This window comes from Equus caballus, chromosome 30, assembly GCF_041296265.1.
Source record: "Equus caballus isolate H_3958 breed thoroughbred chromosome 30, TB-T2T, whole genome shotgun sequence".
NCBI classification, from domain to species: domain Eukaryota; kingdom Metazoa; phylum Chordata; class Mammalia; order Perissodactyla; family Equidae; genus Equus; species Equus caballus.
In genome coordinates, this window is record NC_091713.1 from 10,002,501 (window position 1) to 10,024,853 (window position 22,353).

At 36.2% G+C, this 22,353-nt stretch overlaps 1 protein-coding gene across 32 annotated transcripts in view; it reads right to left on the bottom strand.

Moving 5' to 3' along the window:
* Nucleotides 1–22,353, bottom strand: part of SDCCAG8 (SHH signaling and ciliogenesis regulator SDCCAG8) — a 222,798-nt gene that overhangs the window by 118,168 nt on the left and 82,277 nt on the right. For all 32 annotated transcript variants that reach the window (XR_011434148.1, XR_011434146.1, XR_011434143.1 and 29 more), the window contains exon 13: nucleotides 5,122–5,264. Coding sequence is in view for 21 of the 32 variants with exons in the window: in XM_070255718.1 (XP_070111819.1) it covers nucleotides 5,122–5,264 (143 nt within the window). In the remaining 11 variants the exon portion in view is untranslated. The remainder of the gene's footprint in view (nucleotides 1–5,121; nucleotides 5,265–22,353) is intronic.

A 22,353-nucleotide genomic window follows, 5' to 3' on the forward strand; every position in this document is an offset into this window, starting at 1 on the left:
ATTCCAGAAGGGAAGAGAATCAGGTACATGAAAAACTTCAGCGTACTAATTCATTTTCTCAGGTTTTCCTTTTTCCTGTTTTGAGGGACGCATCCAGTATGTAGTAAGTGCCTTCAGCTCTCCATGGGGAGGAGGATTTAGAGGGAGACGTGCTCCCCTCTGGCAGGAATCATCAGGGAGGGCTACAGTGGAAAGATCAGGATTTCAGGGAGACTTAGAAAAGAAGGTAAAATTATAACAGGGCTGTAGAAAGTCAAAGGGATATTCTCGGTGTAGAGGACAGCAAACAGGAGAAAAGTCCAAAAGAGCAAGGAGGGCCGCGTTTACTTAAGTTTGGCTGCACATCACATGAGAGAGGATGACACTGGTGGTGATGAAATAAGACCAGAAGGTTGGAACCCATCAGAGAACCTTAACTGCTGAGGAGTGTGGACCTTCCGTAACAGTCAGCGCAGCACCACGGAAGGCTTCGAGAGCAGGTGACAAGGTCAAGGCAGTGCTTGTGCATACGCACTTGGCAGTGGTGGGCAAAGCTATCGGAAGGATGTTAGGGGACTGCTTCATAAACCCGTGAGCAGTCAGCAGAGCCTACATTATGATGAATGTAAGTGGTAGGGAGGAAGGACGTTTCTGTAAATCTCTCTGAAGTCCAAACTAAGGAATCACTTAAACAAGGAATACTCTAAACAATTTAAATGCCTAACATCTGGAAGTAGGAACTTAATAATGGATTGTCTTAAATCATTGTTAGAATCATTGATTATCAGAGCTAGAAGGAAACTTAGAAATCATCTAGTCCAACCTCATTTTATAGGTAGGTAAGCAGGTTCAAAGAATTAAGTAATTGGTCACAAGTGGCAGAGACAGTGACTGACTGGGCAAGATCCTCAAACCTTGGATGCCTGGGGAGCCCTGGAAGAAAAGCTTATAGTTTTGTTATCTCACCAAAGTCTCCTCTGAAGCATTCTTTAGTCTTTTCTTAGAGACTGAGGGCCTCATTTCAGTCTCCTCATCTGGCGGTCCTCCTTCCATGTACTTTACAAACATGCTCCTCTATATGTACTTTCACTCACTTCCCTGGCTACGGCCAGCACCTTTCTGTAAAAGTGACCAGATCTAAGCCTCCAGTCCTGACCTCCCTGCTCACTCCAGTCCTCCACTGCACACGTCCGCTGGAGCTCCAAAATAAAACAGATTATCTTCCTCTGCTACTCCTTTTAAGTTCCCTAGTTGGATTAACATAGGCTAGAAACCTTGGAGTCACCTTTAACTCTCACCTCTCTTGAACATGCTATTTCCTTTCCATTTTACCTGCACAGCCACAGCCCAGGACTTCATTACCATCCCCTACTACTGTGTTTATATTTTAATTGGGGTCCTTGTCAATCATCTCTTCCTCAACCAATCTATTTTCAATTGCCTTTCAACTACATTTGAAATACTCATTTAAATCCTTCATAGTTCAAGCTGTCTTGACTTCCTATTTGAATTAAACAGCCCCTAACTGAGGGGTTGGTAAACTTTGTCTGTAAAGGGCCAGACAGTAAATATTTTAGGCTTTGAGGACCATACTCAACTTTGCCATGATAGTTCCATACATAATACATAAAGGATAATTGTGGCTGTGTCCAATAAAACTTTATTTATGGATGTATAATTTTTATGTGTCACAACAGATTATTTTTTCCCAACCAATAAAAAATTTACAAACCATTTTTAGCTCATAAATCATACAAAAAGAGACAACTGGCCATATCTGGTCTATGGGCTATAGTTGCTGACTTTACCCTAGTTGGTCTTCCTGTCTCCTACATCAGCTCTCCAAGTTCACTCTCTACACTCCTATCTGAGGCAGGATCTCAACCCAAAAAGCTGATCATGTTGACAGCCCTGCTTAAAATACTTATAGAGAAATGCATTACTCTCAGAATGGGCAAAACTGCAGAATATGGCCCACAAGTCCCTTCCTCTGGTCCCTGCTCCCCTTTCCTGGCTTATCTCCTGCCAAACACCTAAGCTGATTGTAGAGTTTATGTTCTCTCCCATCTTTATGTCTCTGTATATATTTTCCCCTCTACCTGGGATACCCAACTCACCTCTTTCCACTTTGAGGACGCTTATTCATGAACTCATTAATCAAGATAGCCACCAAACACCTCCTCCTCCAGAAAGCTTTCTCTGACCATCACCTTCATCTCCAAGGCAGAACGAGACAATTCTTCTTCCTGTGTGTTCCTGTGGGAATCTCTATTCCCATCATTGCACTACTCGCACACTCTATTATAATTGCATACAAAGATCTGGCTCCTTACTGGAGTGTGAGCAACATGAGGGTAAAAACTCAGTCTTCTTTTTTTCTCTACACCTAGGGCAAAGCAATGTACTGAAAAGACAGTAGGTGTTCAAGAAATATTTGTTGAATAAGTGACTGCTATAGTTACCAATTGGGTGCTTCAATAAATGTTGAATTTCTCTTTTCCATTTTTAAATCTAATTAGACAATAACAGGAAATACCAAAAAAGTGATAAGACATTTTTCTTTCAGATTGATCTACAAATTTATACTCCAGTTTTTAAGTTTTCCTTGTCCTGGAAGATTTGGATCCTTATTTCGTCGCTACTTTATAACATGGTTTTCATATTTGATTTTAAACTGTTTAGAATATGCAATTCAAAGTTAAGAGCTACCTGTGTGGAATTGATTTATTTCAGCTGGTCGACACTGAAAAAGAAAGACACAGTTTCTCAACCACACACTTGAGTTTACTGAATCAATAAAGAATGGTGAGGGAAAGCTAACTCTAAAAAACCTCAAAAAGTATATCAGAAATATTTAGCCCAACAACCAAGTGACATTTTCAGTGCAAAAGAGAGAGATGCACAGTTCCTTGCATTTATAATTGTCATCTTTAAATTTATGAATGTGGATTTTATACAACATGAACATAGTGTAAAACGCTTACAAAAGAGTATTGCATTTAGAAAGAAGGCAATTTAATTTTATTTTCCATAAAACTAGGTTTAAATTTTTGTAGGCTTGGTGTAAATAAAGCTCAATGGAAAAAGCTTTCTATGGAACCAAGCGAAACCATTTTCCTTAAGAACAAAGGAATTAGTTACCACTAGTCCATTTTCAGCAGTTGCTGCATCTTAATACGCTCTACTTGCAAGAAACCCATCTCGTTAGACAGTACAAATAGATTCTACACAGGAAAACTCTCTACAGACTCTGACTTCAGAAATTAACTCTCCAAATAAGACAGAACGGCAAAGGGGGCCAAACCAGCATCAATATTTATTTACTGAAGCTCAGCCACACTGAGACATGAAAAGCTGTCTGATTTCTGTGGTTTAGTAGTGCTCAGCACACAAATGGTTGGTTCTCAATTGAAGTCTGACAGAGAAGAAAAATAATTAACTATCACGATAAAGGTAAATTCCGAAACTTCGAAGATTAAATAACCATAGGAACTATGTTAATATTACATTATCAGTTCTACAATGACAATACTTCAAATGGGCATCAAAAGAAAAGTTAATAGGGGCCGGCCCCGTGGCCAAGTGGTTGGGTTCACGCGCTCCTCTTTGGCGGCCCCGGGTTTCTCCAGTTTGGATCCTGGGCGTGGACATGGCACCGCTCACAGGCCACGCTGAGGCGGCGTCCCACATGCCACAACTAGAAGGACCCACAGCTACAACTATGTACTGGGGGGCTTTGGGGAGAAGAAGAAGGAAAAAATAAGATTGGCAACAGATGTTAGCCCAGGTGCCAATCTTAAAAAAAAAGTTAATATTCTACAGTATTAAGCAATTTTTTTCTCACAAAAGTGCTTTATCTATGGAGATTTTTCCAGATACCACACACATATAAATGATTTATTTTCTTTCTCTTTCTTTCTTTCTTCTCTTTTCCTGTCATTGTTTAAAAGGGAAGCTGACAAACCATTTGGAATATTATCATAATAAAATATTTTTAACAAAGTTTGATTTTAACAGAACTAGAGGCATCTTGACACTAACCCAAAACTTTGGGAGGTTCACCAACCTCTAGAATATTTTTTTCTCCAAATGCAGGCTGTTCAAGCGGTGCTTTTCTCCATCTGTTATCATACCGTGCTCAGAATTATATTGTCATATTTAATGTAAAAGGGATCAGTCCCCTTTCATAGTTTAAATTCAACATATTACTCTGATTAGAAGACCAGTGTTTGTCTAATTTATGAACCAAATCAAATCTCATAAACTTACATGTGTATTTAGACCAAGTTCTCTGTAAAAACTGAAAAACGCTAAGAACTAAATAAACCCAAAAGCTTGATCTGAAAAATGAAAAACAGTACTAAAATTCAAGGTGAGAAGAAACCACTTGGTAACATGAAATATCTACAATCTCTACTCGAATTTTCCTCTGCATATGTGTATTTATGTGTATGTGTGTGTGTGTTTGCAATACAGCAATTACACAATGCTTATTACCTAAACTGTGTTATTGTGATCTAGGGCTGAGCTTTATGTTTACTAAAGTTTTATGACGACATGATCACATCACAATATCTCATGACAGAAACAACGTAATTTGGAACCACAATGCTGTAAGCCTGGTTATAATAATGGTTTGGACATGAACAGTGTCAATCAATTTCATCTCTAAATTTTACCTCACCTTTGGACACAGATTCTTTATTTTGTATCAGTTAGATCTCAATTTGTGTCTTAGGATGTCTTTTACTTTGTCTCTTTCACAACAGACAGTATCTAATTATTTTCCTAAATATATTCCTCGGATCCTCCAGTTCAATATTTCTATTAGACGTAGAAATAACAGGACAGGCAGCGGTGGTGGTAGGAGAAATATGCCATTTTGCTTATATTGATAGAGAATCTCCTAAATATTTGAGCACTGTAGATGAAAGGTTTTGTAATATATCAGTAATTCCCTGCCACACTTATCATTCACATGTCTGGGTGTTTTGCTTACCACATCTCCACTTTTCCTAATATGCCTGGAAGCTGTGTGTGAACTGAATGACTAAGACGAACTCGAACAACGGTTTGGAAGCCGGTGGCAACAATCAGTGGCATGAGATGGGTGCTCTGGCGCAGGAGGGGACTCGGGAGTACCTGGTGAGGTGCAGCTGGTGCTCAGACGCGCCCAGCAGCTCTGTCAGTCTCAGGCACTCCTCTCTGGCCCGGGCTGCCTTCTGCTGCTCCTGTTCCAAGTGCTGCTTGCTTTCACTCAGTTCTAATCTCAATTTCTCTATTTCCTTAGGTAGAGAGAAGAGGGGGGAAAGCATCCATAAAAATACATGCACTTGAATTCAAAATTATCTCAATTTTATTTTTGCCATGAATTTTAATGTGATGAAAAATTATTAGAAAATTTAGGCTAGCTTCCATTTTATGACAAAGGGAATTAACACAGCCAAACACGTACATTAGTGAGGTTTTTTGGGATCGTAAAATGAAGTCTAATTTTAAAAATGAAATGATTAAATGAAAGGAGTCAAAATGGATAATCTGTACTTTCATTCTAAGGCTCAGGCCCTTTAAAAAATAATGTTAACTTAAAATGTCAGTACTTTTAAAATATAACATTTTTGTTTGTGAGATTAGATCAAACAGATGCAATGATTTACATCAAATATGTGACTCTTTATTCTGAAAAATATATTTATGGTTTTATTTGGATGTACTGAAAACAAATTAAAGGGTAAAATAATTGAAGATATCTTTTAGAAAAATGTGAGGTGTAAAAGAAGGCATCATTATGATGTTGAATATTATTTGAAGAAAATAATTTAGGAAAAAAGTACAGCATGACAACCTTTAAGCATTTAGAGTGCATGAGATTTCTGAGCTAAAATAATACTTTATTAAAATTACATTTAAAAAGGCAACAAAAGGATGCTAAGATTAATAAATATGAATATCTGAAATACATGAAAATTCACGATAGTTTATTCTTTGCTCTCAGGGTGAAATTATCCTTCTTTTACTGAAATTCAAATATTTGAAAGCAAAAATAACATATAGAACATAGTTTTAGATAATTTATACATTAAAGAATAAATATTTTACTTATTATAGAACATCTATAAAATTTTCTGAAAAGAAAATAAAAGAGATAAATATTCAGACTATTAAAATATGAAAAACAAAAAAGAGGAAAGTAAAGGGTAAAAACATTTTCAAATTCAGCAGAAGGCAAGAAGCAATTTTAATACACAAAAATGCAATCCTCTTTTGGAAAACAAAATCATGTCTAAGTAGAGTGTTTTAAACTCAGTATTTAAGTACATTTCAAATTTTCTCGAGCTGTTACTCAATATTCTGAACAATCTCCAACTATATTTAATATATCAGGCGAGATAAACCAAATAATTCATTTTTTTACATTTATTACACTATAAATATTCAGTTTATCCTCATCAAAACTGTACATTACCAACAATATAATGAAACATTACAAGTTCTCAAATATTTTTATTTTTAAAAACCTATATAACAATGAGTATATCACTTTCATTCAGAGCAGATTTCCTGTATCTTTCATATTAGAATACTAAATGAAACTGATTTGTTTCTTTAACATATTTTAAACTGTTAAAGTTATACCAACATATTTCCCTCTCATAATTAAATACAATTAAAGAGATGGAAAAACATAATGGAAAAGTCTACTAAGTTTTACTTGTCTAAAATTTATGAAATTAACAGAAGCAAAGAATTATAGAATTGGAATTATATGTTGACTTTAAAACTTCAAAAATTCATTCATTAATTTTTCACACAGCGCTATATGTAAGAAACTGTACTAAATATTCTGGTGGACTCAGAGAGTTTCCATTTCTATACTCAGGAGTTAACAATTCAGTTGGGCAAATGAGGCTTACACACACAAAAAGATGCAAAGCATATAAAAACAACAAATGAGTATTAGAGAAAGTCTGTGCTTCCCTAGGCCACATTAGGGACATATCAGTACAGGCAAGAGAAGTGGGAAAGACAGTAAGGGCACATAAATTCATGGAATGATAGAGTAGACCACATAATGAAAGATCTTGAATTCTACTTAATAAAGTTTTTTTTTTCCTTATACATAATGAGGAGATACTAATGGTTAAACAGATAGGCAATATGAGAGAAGCTGAGCTTGAAAAAACTGGATCAATGTGTATGATCAACTTAAGAGGGCAGAGACTGGCAATAGGGAGACCACAAAATGATAGTTGCAATATTCTAGATGCGAGGAGTGGGGACACAGAAATATAAAGGGAACATGGTGAGTATATGGAAATAAAAGGAGAGATATTGGGGAGACATCAATGATCTCCAGAATTTTGAACTGAGAGGATACAAAAGAATGATAGAAATAGAAAATGTATAAAATTCCAAAGTTTCTTAAGAAGAAAAGATGCAACAATTTTTATAAGCACTATGCAACAATAACAACATATGTAACCTTATATTGGTAAAATAAGCTGCCTTCTTAATCTCATGTAAAAAAAGTCAAAGGCTGCATTGAAGCCAGTCAAACAGAGATAAAGAACACAGGCCTGAGTCAACATAAATCAGGGTTCAGACACAGCTCTGGCACTTTCCAGCTCTGTGACCTTGGACAAGTCACTCAACTGTTACGAACAACTGAAGTGTCTTGAGTCTAAAATGGGAGTGATAACTGTAGCAAGCTCCTAAAACTACTGAACCGATTAAATGAGATGACAAATATTCAGCAGAGTGCCTAGCACATAGTACAAGATGAATAAAAGGCAGCTGGTATCATCATTATTATTATTGATTTTTTTTCTCTATCTTTCAAGAGCAGCAAAGAGATGAGTAAAAAAAATGGCCTGCCTAAAGATACCTGGTTACCACTGAGGACTAAAGAGTTCTGGATGTAACCCAAGATTTCCCCTATAAAGCACTATTTTGGTGAAAAGTGAATAAAAATTTCAAAATGCAAAAAGCATTTTTGTTAGGAGGATGGAAAATTGCTGCCTGCTTCTGATCATCTGTGCCAGAACAAGGGCTTATTGGTGCAGATAATCAAAACCAACACATAATCTAACCAGCTGGACCAGGGCTCAACAGGCGCTCCCCAAGTCAGGAAAATCTGCCATGGCACCAACTCCAACAGTAAGAAGAGGCCTCTCTTGCCAGCAATGCCATGCTCCCACTGGCAGGACAACCCTTTGCCTCACCCAACTAGGTCAGGGCTGCTTCCCTGGCTGTACAGAGTGGCTCAGGGATGAAAGAGCAACCACAGTCATAGGCCAATTGTCCATGCCTCTCAAAGCACGCTATTAACCTGCAATGTCTACAGTGCAGTTTGGTGCAGCCATCTTTTGGCTAACGGGGCAAAGACAAGTCCAGATAGCTTTACACTTTACCAAAAGATATGCTTCATGTCAAGGTGGCTACCTCAGGCGAACAGTACACCAAGGCCAAAGGGATATGGAGAAAGGGAGACCCATTACTGCTCATTTATAATCTATACTGTAGGAAGCTTTTTTCTTAATCATGGACATATGTAACTTTATTTTTATTATTTATTAACTTATCTTATCAAGGTAATGCACCTAATTTAAGTTAAATAGTACTCAATTGCTCATAACAAAGAAGGGCAGTGCCCAGGCTCTCTACCCCTCACCCGTCTCCAAGCTTAATCTTCCACGGCACACACTATCCATTCTTCAGACACTTATCTTCATATTTTTAAACGACATACTTAGAATGCTGTTTCTTGATTTTGCAGTATTAGACATACTCTATTGACTTCCGATGTTAAAAAAACGTAATGATTTAGGTCTCTCATGCCATTCACCCAACATCCCCACCTTATCCTCCCATATAACAATTTTGGCTGAATAATGAGTCAGTAGACAAATTACATTAGAATGATTATAGAAATATCGTTCTCTACTGAGACAAGTATTATTTTGCTTAAATTAATTTTCTTGTACAATATTTTATTATTTCTGGAATTAACTGCCAATTTCTCGTAGTTTATTTTTCTAGGTAACTAACATTTTTCCCCAAATGTTCAAACAGATCTGTCAAATACCCATCAATAACATTTTCTCAAATAATGAAACACATCAGATAAATTATCAGTTCCTCTAAAAAGAATTTTCCTGGATATATCCTTCTTGGTGTCTTATGTCTGACCTGGTTGATCCCCTTCTTGGGTCAAGTCTTATCCCTACTCCTACTAAAGTTCCCTAGTCTTCTGGGTTGTAAATCATCCTGTTTTTCAGTTTACTCCCTTTTTTGGTTGAAGCACATTTTCCAGGTAACTTTCATAAGAAAGGGTACATGAAAAACACATTTTTAAGAGTATCCGTATGCCTGAAAATGCTGTTATTCTAAGCACATACTTGGTAGTTTGGCTAGAAAAAAAACCTCTGTTGAAATTAATTGTCATTCATGATTTTTAAAGGCTACTCCACTGTCTTCAAGATTCAAATATTACAACTGAAAAGTCCTAAGCTGTTCTGATTCCAGTGCTTGGTCTATGATTTGCTTTTTTGTTTCTGAAAACTTTTATAATCATTTCCTTTTCCCTGGCATTTTGAAATTTTACAACGTTGGACCTCAGAATGGGTCTTTTTTCATGCTTTCTGCTGGGTTTTCAGTGGGTCCTTTTCAATCTGGAAGCTTATTCAGTTTGGAGGAGTCTTCTTGTATTATTATTTTAAAGTATTTTGATGCCATACATTTTAATATTTCCATTTTTGGCTCTGTTGGATTAATCATCTAATTTTCTTATATCTTCTCTCTCTTCATCATCTGATTTTAACTTCTGAAAGATTCCCTTGATTTCATCTTCCAAAACTTCTACTGAATTTAAGAAAAGATTTCTACTACACTTTTCATTTCTATAAGCTATTTCTTATCGTCATTTTTTTACAAACCTGTTATTTTTATCTTATGGATATAATACCTTATCTATTACAATATTATAGTATTTTAAATATTCTCCTCTGCTCATTAGGTATTACTTCAGTTGCCTTTTTTCTGTTTGTCTGTTTTAGACACTCCATTATTTGAGAAGCTTTCCTAAAATACATGGTGATGCTTGGCTGTCCTTTTATGTTTGAGAATGAAGCAGTTAACAAAAGTTTGGATGTAACAGTTCTTGGGTAATGATAGTTTAGACTATTGTTCAGCAAATCCTCACTTCTATCTCCCTTCCACTGGGAGTGGGACACACTATCTCTCCCCAATGACTTTGGGCTTGGCCACGTGATTTCACTTGGCCAATGGAACTTCCGTGGCTACAAAGTAAGTAGAAGTCATAAATATGTTTATGTGTTTTGACTTTGTTTTTGTATTCTGGTGATTCTCCATGAGAAAAGCATGGCCTGGATATCTGCTGCCCTTTTAAGCTAGACCACAGAATAAACACACGTGCAGCAGGACCAAACCCAAACTACAGCCCAGATAACCCACAACCCACAGCCTGAAGCAGGGCTACCCAGTTAACTGCAGCAGAGATAAGCCAAATCTCAGCTGACCTTGAGATTCACAAACATGAGCATAAATGATTGCTATCGTACGCCATAAGTTTTTTCCATATAAAATAATTGACAAACCACTTTACAGGAACAAGTGCTGCTACAACTGTGTATCACCTGGGTATTTTATTTGATCTTCAAAACAACTGCATGAAGCACATAGGGCAGGTATCCTTGTTTACACAAAAGAGGAATTGAGCATCAAAGACATTGAATGATTGTCCAGAGAAGTAAATCCAAGCCTTGAACCAACTCTTCTGACATTACTGCTCCACACCATACTATAAATTAGACAATGGTTTTTGATGTTTCTCTTTTCTTTTTAACTAAGATCAATTGTAAATAATCCATTTTACATCACAATTCAGAAACATACACACTCTCACATACATATGTATAAAAGTAACTAGCATGTCATAAAACAATATTAATCCTTACTATGTGTGAAACACTCAGATATTTCCCATTCCTTCTTTTTTTTTTTTAAAGATTGGCATCTGAGTTAACAACCGTTGTCCATCTTTTTTTTTTTTTTCACTCTTCTCCCCAAAGCCCCCCAGTACATAGTTGTAAATTCTATTTGTGAGTGTCTTTGGTTGTGCTATGTGAGACGCTGCCTCAGCATGGCCTGACAGGCGGTGCCATGTCTGCACCCAGGATCCGAACTGGCGAAACCCTGGGCTGCCGAAGCGGAGCACGCGAACTCAACCACTCGGCCACGGGACAGCCCCCTTTCCTATTCCTTCTTATTCTATTCTACTTCTTTAAAAAAACTTCTAGTTTCAACTCATAAATTGATTTAATGATCCTGCAATTTGAAAAGTATTGTGTATTTCTGATAATTAAAAAATATATATATTTTACATAAACTAAGTAGAATCAAATAGTTTCATTAAAAGAAGTTCTAATATACATTTCTCTTGATTTCCTAAGAAAAAATATCTGAAGAAATGAATGTAAAACCCATTTGAAAAATTACGTATCATCTTAATCCTAAAGGATAACTTTACTTGGAAAGGAAAAGTAGCATACAGGAACAATTTTAATCCAACGGTAGTGATTTCTCCTTGCTACCAAACATTATGTCACTTAAAAATCATTTATTAATCTTTAACATATGGTAACTTACTGTCTATGTGAAGAAGAGAATGGGGAGAAAAAAAATACAGAACAGTAAGAAGAATGGAACCAAAGTCCTCACATAGTGAGAAAGAAGCAGCTGACAAAATTTGACCATGTGAATTTATCCCTCAGAACCCAATGGATGAATTCATAGAATATATTCAGGAAAATGAAGTGGTATATGATATTGACAAATGAAACATAATCTCTCTCGTGGGAGAGAAATAACAGTTTCTATCAAGTTCTGTGTGGGTAAAAAGAATGTACTCACTGGAAATTTAGTATACACCAGTTGATACTCTTACTAACTCACAGATGTTAAGAATGATTTTACCAAATCATTAGGAAAGTTTTGTCTGCAGCTACACTACCTACCTGTGGCTATTTAAAGTGAAGTTATTTAAAACAAAAAATTGAGTTCCTCATTTGTATCCATCACATGCTAAGTGCTCAGTGGCCACATGTGGATGGAGGCTGCCCCGTCAGACAGTGCAGGTGCAAGATATTTCCACCAGCATAGCAAATCCCATTGGATAGCGCTGGTCTACAAGACAGCAAAACGTATTTCTAAGACTCCCTCTCCAAACTAGACTCTGGGAAAACCAGCCTATGTGAATAAAAGGATATTATAAGTAGTAAAAAAGTCTTTTCAGAAATGGACAAAAATGGTTGTCTTGTGTACTGTAGTAGATGTGGACGGTTGCTGACAACATTCGAGATGTTCTGTTCATGGCTATCATTGTGGAGGGCACACAGCCACTAAGTTAATATGCTTTTATTGCAGCCCTAATAGTAATACTGATACCAGCTATCACTTTTGAGTGCTTACCATGTGCCAGGCACTGTCTTAGCAATTTTGTATCTTTAACTTTTGTATTTTCATCTCATTTTGTGTTCATGAAAACTTTGTAAAATTAAGCATCCTATCTCCATTTTCCAGAGGAGAAAACTGAAGCTCACAGACATTTAGTGATATGTACACAAGATTATATAGTGGCAGAGCTGGGATTCAAAACTGGGTTAGTCTGATTTCAATAATCTTTCCACTATACCATATACCGTCTCCCTAAACAAACCTTCTAGATGTAACAGATGAGAAAATGACACGACATGCTCCTAAAACCTCTGCCCGCAACTTGGAATAGGTAGAAGACACAAATGACAAAGACGAGAGAAATCTCAGATGGCCTGGATCAAATATCACACTACCAACACAAGGCTCTCAGGTGGCAGAGCCCTGGCCAAGATTCACTTTGCAGAAGCATTTCTCCACGAGACGTTAGGGGTGGCGACTTGAAGAAATGGAGTTTGGATTTGCTTAGACGCAGGTCCCACAGTTCACATCTTTTACAACACAATGACTCCACACCAGTGTAAGAACTCTGGCCCTTGTTGGCCTGTGAGCCTTCCTAATACAACATGGAACAATTTGGTAAAACTTTCCATGTTTCTAATTGTTTCTAATGTGGTTACTAAATCAATTCTTACTCCAAGCAAATATTCTTTAAAGAATTTTAAGAAAAGGTTTTTTTTCCTTTCCATAATGTTAAACAAAGTGGCATCCACTGATCACTTATATTCAGAAGCTCTTCCTCAGAGCTAAAGTAGCTCTCAGCCAAAACAAGTGTTCAAAATGGGTGAGATGGGACAATGGCAGAAAAGAAGTACCTTTTTAAAGTATGTATCTAAAGAAGAGAAGGATTTAAGACATCTGATATGAAGCTGATTCTGTCATACTGTGACAATGCTGCAGACTTTTTTTTTTTGAGGAAGATTAGCCTTGAGCTAACATCTACTGCCAATCCTCCTCTTTTTTGCTGAGGAAGACTGGCCCTGAGCTAACATCTGTGCCCATCTTCCTCCACTTTATACGTGGGACGCCTACCACAACATGGCTTGCCAGTGGTGCCATGTCCGCACCTGGGATCCGAATGGCGAACCCCGGGCCGCCAAAGCGGAATGTGCACACTTAACTGCTGCGCCGCCGGGCCGGCCCCCGCAGACTTTTTGGTTCAACCAAGCTCACAAAACTGTCTGTGATGCCAGGAAATTAAAGAGCAAAAATAAGAGCCATTGTACCTCTGTGGTCAGTTTACAAAAAAGAGCCAGGCGATAGCTCTCCTTTTTGGACTGGTTTAGTAAATGCTTTATGCTTGCTGGAAGTAGAGAAAGGGTTTGCTCCGCACTCTCATGCATGTAAGTTTCTGCTCATCATAGGCAAAATATCAGGCCATTCATAAAGTTTGAAATTTTTTTCTTTAAAATATTGAGGTACATTCTTTTCTGTTCCTAATTCTATCATGCTCTTTCAATGTTCTAAATGGATAAAATATTAACAATGTTCAAATCATCATATACTTACACATTCACATTGTAAACACCATGGAGAGAGAGATCTTGACCTTTTATATCTGCTGATGTTAGGAATATAGGCATTATTGGAAACATAAAGGAGCATTAAGATGACCCTGGATGAGGCAAAATCTGAAATAAGACGCGATATTTGGAAAGCCATAAAAAAAGAGGTGATAAATTTTTCAAATGATGCATTGCAAAAGAATTGTTAAGGTGCTGTGAACATGGCTAAGAGTGACTAAGAGAGCTAGGTGTAGGTGACAGACTGAAACGGATAAAGAAGACCCCACACTGTGGGAAAAGACGCGAAGTTAAAGAACACAATGTTGAAACAAATGGAAGATTCTTAAATTAATGAAGGAGTCAAACACATAAATCTGCTGATTGTTCACCACATTAGTTACCATCTACCAATGGTGTGGAGGCTTCAAATTATCTGAGAATAAATGTTGCATTGGTTCAATACCAGAAAAGGTATCAAGAGCTGCATTAAAAAAGAAAGCTGTCAATTGTGACATTAAGAAAGAACACACCACTTCAAAGCCACACGTGCCCCTTGCCTGGGCTGGATCCTTCATTTTCTACTTTCAAGTTCCCCGTTTCTGCTCCTCAGTTTGATGCCAAGGGCCCTCAGTGGATGCAACCTCACACCACCCTGCCGGGTGGTCCATTTCATCCTTGTCGCATTCATATGATCACAGAATCAGACGGGTCAGAGGCAACGTTAAGGCAACAGTACAGTGGAGCTGCAACATGTAACAGCAAGAGAGAAACGGGAGAAGTGTGACTCTGTCCACCATTCAACTCAGCGAGTGAACATCTTGGAGTGAAGACGAAGAGTGAGATGTGACTCTCCTGAGCGCTCGGTCAGTCACAGCACGTGTTCCTCTCACAGGATGACAATCCCACCACACTAAGTGCAATTTCATCTAAGAAACAGGGATAGTTTTCATACAAATGAGCCCTCAAATACAAGCCAACTTGTTTATATCTGGTCCCTGTCTGAATAAATACTAATCTCTCCCAACAATGGAAGTAAAATGATATGAATTAAAATTTTTGAGAAAGGGTAGGAATGTGTCCAGTGTGGTAGGAATACATTGCTCTAAATACATATAAAATCAATACATATGAATCCATGTAGACTATGTAAATTATGGGCAATTTCTGAGATTTTCTAAAGTAATTTTGACTATATGGAACATTTACCTTTCAAACTGAATTTAGAACATAACCACCTCCTGAAATGTCACTCTACTATAATGAAATATACTGTTTATTTTAGTAGTAAAATTTATTTTAATAGCTCCACAAATAATTTTAGCTCAATATTTATAAATATTCTAGAGGTTGAAGGGGTCAATTATACTTTACTGTATTTAACGGCAGGGATTAATTGCTTTTGCTAAGAACATGGGATTTGTCCCTACAAATATCAAGGGCCTGCTGTAGCTTCAAAGATTTGAAAACAGCTCCCCAACACTCCTATAGCTTTGAGGTGACTAAATCGGTGATACCTGACTACTGGAGAACCACTGAGTTTAATGTATCTATAAACAAAAACCTCCTAGGAATGGCTGGCTTGATCACTTACAAATCTACTTAATTGAATTATCATCGAGGAGAATATGTTTTAGATGAACAATGTTTTGTTCATAGCTGTATCATGAGAGCCATGTTAACAGATTTAATAAACTCAAAAGTCTTTAGATCTTTGGCAGTTCCTTTTTCTACAAAGCTGGTAATCCTACGGCATCTATTCTACTGGACATACCATAAATGCTATATTAGGATATTTAAACACAACAATTTTACAATGTTGTTTGTGGAGAGAATATAACCAAAAAGACAAATACAGGTCTATATTCCTGTGTACACATAAAGGAAATCTGTTAATATGCTGTCACTACACCATATTATAACTTTTAAAACAAAAAAAAGTCTCAAAAAAGGTAACAGTTTGGCTTCTTATTTTCCAGAAGGAAATTTATGTTAGCAATGTACTTAAAGTTTCAATTTAATAAAGAGGGAAATCATTTTACATTTAAAATGTCAATATATAAATTTAACTGTTATATATTAACATGTTAATATATAAAATTAACTTTATGGGAATGTAAATTGGTGCAACTACTATGGAAAACAGTATGGCAGGTCCTCAAAAATTTAAAAACAGTACTACCATATGATCCAGCAATTCAACTTCTGGTATTTATCTGAAGGAAATGAAATCACTATATCAAAAAGATATCTGCACCCTCAAGTTCATTGCAGCAGTATTTACAATCAGCTAAGACACGAAAACAACCTGTGTCCATCGATGGATGAAAGGATAAAGAAAAGGTAGGGAGGGCCGGCCTGGTGGCGCAGCAGGTAACTGCTCATGTTCTGTTTCAGCGGCCTGGGGTTCGCTGGTTCAGATCCTGGGTGCCAACATGGCACTGTTTGGCAAGCCATGCTGTGGCAGGCATCCCACATATAAAGTGGAGGGAGATGGGCAAGGATGTTAGCTCAGGGCCAGTCTTCCTCAGCAAAAAGAGGAGGATTGGCAGCAGAAGTTAGCTCATGGCTAATCATCCTCAAAAAGAAAAAAAGAAAAAGAAAATGTGGTGTGTATATATGGAATACTATTCAGCCACAAAAAAGAAAGAAATCCTGCCATTTGTGACAACATGGATGGACCTGAGGGCACTAGGCTACGTGAAACAAGTCAGACAGAGAAAGAGTTACCTAACGTAGGATCTCACTTATATGTGGATTCTAAAAAAAACTGAACTCACAGATACAGAGAACAGATTGGTGATAGACAGAGGCAGACGGTGGGGAGTGGGCAAGACGGGTGAAGATGGTCAAAAGGTACAAACTTCCAGGTATGAGATAAATAAGTTCAGAGATGTAATGTACAGCAAGCTGACTAAAGTTAACAATACTGTATTGTATATTTGAAAGTTACTAAGAGAGAAGATCTTAAGAGTTCTCATCACACGAAAAAAATTTGTAACTATGTGAAGTGATAGTTAACTAAACTTACTGAGGTAATCATTTCGCAATACAGACATACATCAAATCATCATGTTGTACACCTAAAACTAATATAATGTCAATTATATATCAATAAAACGGGAAAAAGTAAATTAAATTTACATATATATCTACATATAATACTTAAAATATACATATATTTAAAATATGTATATATTATACATTATATTATATATGCATGCATATACTAAATATATGTAATATATTCAAATGAACTTCTAATACTATTTAATAAAATAAATAGGGGACATTAGTAAAAAAAAGCCAAGACGAAACTGCGACTCCTTTCCTTCCCTGAGAATGGGGCCATACTCCTTAGGGTGAGAGGCAGAGAGGGTGGTTGGTGAAGACACCCCACTGCTTCTGAGGCGAGAGTCACCAATGCCGCCTTTGACCTCGATTTCCTAACAAACGAACACAAGTCCTTCTTTACAGTAGCTCCAAATTTAACCTATGTTAAAAAAGTTAGACCTATCTCTAAGCCAATCTTTCTGAAGGCACTTTTAAAAGTATTTTGCTAGCTACAATAAGTACAGGCAAAAGAAAAGTAAACCTGGAGTTGTTTCTCTGCAAATGAACTGTAATAGAAACAGGAAGGTCTCTTTTCTGATGGGAGATCCTCATAGAAAAGGATCGGTTTGTTTCAAAGGCCAAAAAATTGTTTTATCTGCTTTTCTCTCGTATGAAAGAGGAACTAATAAGTACAAAAGGTGGGAGATAAAAGAATTACTAAAGAAAAAATTATGTCTACATGTTACTCCAAACTCCAATGTTCACTACAGTTGTCAACTTTCATAACCATTTGAAAATCATTTTATCACCAATTGAGAAAATCACCCAAAGCAAAAATAAAATAATTCCAATTTAGGAAAACAAACTGTTACTTTATTCCCTTAAACAATTCCTTCCCAAGCCTTCAATTCAACACAATAAATATTTTTGAGTATCTAGCATGTGCTTACTATGTGCCAGACATTGATTAGTATGTATATTATATATTTTATAAATATATATACATATATATATATGTGTATATATATATATATACCTACACATATGATCCAGATGGCAAGACAATTACATATATATCTCTATATCTCCAATCTGTCCACTCTTTACCTCACTCTGTCTTTCTTGTCCCTCATAATTATTAAAATATAAACTGATTCCCTATCATTTTGATAAAAAAAGCAAACCTAGTGATACATCTAATTTAGCATATCATTTCCTGCTCAAATTTACAATCATCTGGGCTATAGTAAATAACAGAAATTATTGCAATATTCTTGTAAAAATTTATAGCAGAAAATGTCTTATAAGCATTAAGGCACGAGGATTCACGCTAAATGAAGTCGAACCACAATTTTCACATTATATTACTATATTTTGGGATAATTTTGTTCCTTTTATCTCTGTATATTAAATCTATTTTCCAATAGAATTTCCAATTCCAATAGAATTGAAAATACATTGAAATAAAAGATTACAATAACTTTGGTCATCTTGCCCACGACTAATTACAGTGTTGTCGCTACAGCAGCATTCCCCATGTGTGCAAATCTGACTAAACACAAATAAAAAATAAGACTAAATATAAAGCCACGCTAAAACAATTTTAATAAACAAGAGAATGAAAGGCATTTTCAATAAGATAAAGAGGCTTCCACTATCCATAAAGATAAATTAATTTAAATGAACTGAAAATATTGCTATTCCTAAAGTTATATCTGATTTTACTACAGGAAAATGTAAGTAAATTTAAATATGTGAAGTTTATTATATAGTTGTGGTTTAGAAAATATCTTTTTATTATTAAATGTATTTACAATGCCTTTGGGTTCTCATTGTGAGATCAAAAAACCTAAAAAGCCATTGAAGGGTATCATTTATAAATCTAAATTAAATAGTTAGTTCTTGAAAGTTTTTTCAAAATTGATGCTATTACCTTAAATGAGTTGCAGCATAAAGGTCACTGCAATGTGGAATTTCAACAATGTCCTCTATTTTCCATTTATGATTCAAATGTAATATTTTTCAGATACTATAATTACAGGAAAACCAATATAATATTCAAGTATGCTTTCAAAGCCAAACATTTTTTAGAGTAGATATAAAAGTACTGACTACAAACCACAGTATCATAATTTCCAAAGAAAACTAGTTAATAAATCTGCTACTATTCCAATAATAAGCATGGTTTTTCAGTTATTCTGTCAGCTAGTAAAAATTATGTAAAAATAAATCGGCCCATTTATTCTTAGCCAGAAAAACAGGCAATTCTGTCAAAACCATTTGTTTCTTAGATAATGCACACATTTTTATGTTTCAACTGTAACAAATGAAAACTTTTATGTTCAATGCTACTTTTTTAGGAGTTGTCAGAAAAATCAGTTAAATACTGATTCCTAAAGGGAAAATACAAGGAAGGTTTTTAGTTATTTTACACCTAATCTTTCAAGACTTCAATGTACATTTGTAATTTATCAAATAAAATTCCTTTTCTTTAAACACTGTGCTGACTATATTTCTTCTAAAATGTGCTCCTACCAAAAGGACCCTAAACCATTTGGGAGTTAACTTCCCTGTTTATATCAAGACTTTGTTTAATAAAAACACAAGCCTTAAAAAAAAATACAGTTAAAGATAGAAGATACCTCAGTCATCATCTTTATCTATCCCCTCCTTTCACAGACGAGAACACTGGCATCCAGTGAGATGCGACAGCCCACTGGAGCCCACTCAACTGGACTAGAAGCTTCAGGCTCTTCGCCGGTACCCGTTTCCCTTCAAATGTGGAATAATGCCAAACCACAATGGTAACTCAGTTACGAGCACAAACAACCTTCTATTGGTAATAATTAATTTTTTAAATGCAATAAAGAAAACACATCATCTGTTTTTCCTCTGACAACTGTTATTCAACAAGTTTTTCTTTTTCTCTGTGTATTCTCTTATTAGTCAAATTCTGTCAATCTCTGACAATTAGAACAAATTGAAGACTCAGGCCCCTTTTTAAAAAGTAGTTTCCTAAGACCATATACATCATTTCCTAATTTAGAGAAAATATATATTCTATTGGATTTATTTTTATCAATATTACTGTCTAGTATAGGTGCTGAAGCAAAATAAAATATTTCTCTCAAACCAAGAAAAGCTCAAACATTTAAACCCATTCAAGATCTCCCAGCTTTTCACTTCAAACTGAATGATTTTATTTTGTAGGAAATCATACTTTAATTTTTCACTAAATCAGCTTCGAATGACTGAGGAAAGGAGCTCCTCTCTACAGTCTGGATCACTGAGCACAGACGATGGAATACAGCTCCTCTTCCCCACACAGAAACAGTAGACCTCCGTGAGGTCGCCTCTCCTTCTACCTGCCCAGTCTGCTGCCCTCGGTGCACCTGATTACAGAGAACATCAGTACCAAGCCTGGCTCTAAACCCTGAAGAGAGCAGCAAGGGCAGAGGATCTCTGTATGCACCCACAGGGCACGCAAACCTCAGGCTCTCCCCTGAACACTCACGCTTGGATTCAAGTATTCTGACCACTGCAACAGCACGTCTGTGTTCAACTCACCTCTTAGCTGCTATTCTGCTCGTAGGTGACACAAAATGGATCCTCTTTCATTGGAAAACTGGACAATTTAACCTTATCTTGTCAGAAGGTTTTCATCAAAATTAATGAGATGTTCTTACGTGAGGAGGAAACAGCAAATTTTAACAACAAAACTAGGTTTATTTTTAGAGACATAAGTGATTGAAAAAAAATCCTTCTGTACTGAGACACGGCGTACGTGATCTCACCTTATGGGGAGTTTTTAGAAAATTCACTTTAGCTGCGGGTTATATAAATATTTCTGTAAAATTCTATTTGTGGAACTTAAGAATTTATTGTACTTCACTGTAACTCAAAAATAACCTATATTTTCTAACGAACTTTGGCAAGAAGCTTCCAGTGTAAAGTAGATGCTTCAGTTAATAAATATTTTGAGCGTGGTGCTTTTAAATTAACAGCATCCACATACAAAGGAGTAAATCCACCTATTCAATTTATTGACTGTTATTTATTCAATCATAACAGCTCTATGTATGTAGACAGCTTTTTACAGTTTAGAAAACACTTCCATATACGTTTCTGAATTTATATGGTGTGACAACGAGAAAACTAACGTAATTCTTGCTTTTATTCATTTTCATAAAGAAAAATAAAATAGGCGTAGAACAGACAAATAGGGTGATGATTAGGACAGAATACTTTTTTATTGAGATATAATTGTATTACTTTCTGGGTGTACAACATAATTATTTGATATATATATATGGACAGAATACTTTTAAAAGGATTCATCTGACAGAATGAATCAAAGAAATCTCAAAAAATGATTTTACAGACTCTAATTCCTCAAATTTCCACTTTAGCCTATTTATCCAGATTATCTAGATGAAGAAATTGGAACTTCAGGCAGGCCCACTCCCCTCCCATTGGGAGTTTCCAGCACAGGTTTAAATGCTGCCGACCACAAACCTCTGCATATGGACAGAGGCACTTGCGTTTCTCAGCCATCCATGCCTCATTTCTTCGTTATTTGCCGTCAATGTAATCTTCTGTCACTGGCTCAGTAGTACTTCAGCACACCACTTGTACATAGTAGGTACGAAAGTAAATGTCTTTTGATTTGACTAGAATTATTTTGAAGAAGACAAATAGTCTGGTTCTTAAACAGGAAAACAAACACATCAGTTAAAAAAACCCCATGGAAGACAGAGAATATCACGTGATAAGGAGGTCTTCAGCCATAGCTCACAGGGCTCTGTCCCGCCATTGGTGCCATATGGCTTAAACCACTGACCTTAATGAGGACACCAGTGAAGTGCTGACCAACCCAGCTTGTGACATAAACCTCAGAGGAATAATTTATTATGGTGAGTTGTCAAAAACAGGATCCAAAAGGGTTCAGACAAACTGACATGACAGGTCCAAACTAAAATGATCACGTTTCAGGGGGACAAATGCAAATACCTGTATTTACTGCCCAATTGTAGAGCAGCCGACATGTGCCATTAGGGGTTTTAATTGAACTTAAGTTCAATAAGAGTTCACAATGAGTTATGTTTGATAAACACATAATCCAAATGATAACTGGCTCTAAAGTTAGATTAATGTAAGCTTAGATGACAGCTCCCCTTCTATGAACTGGTCAGGTCATACCAAATACATCATATTCAGTTATCATCACGACTCTGAAAGCAACTAGATAAAATGGAACACAGGAAAGAGAGATGAGGATGGAGAATGTGAATAATAATCATAACAA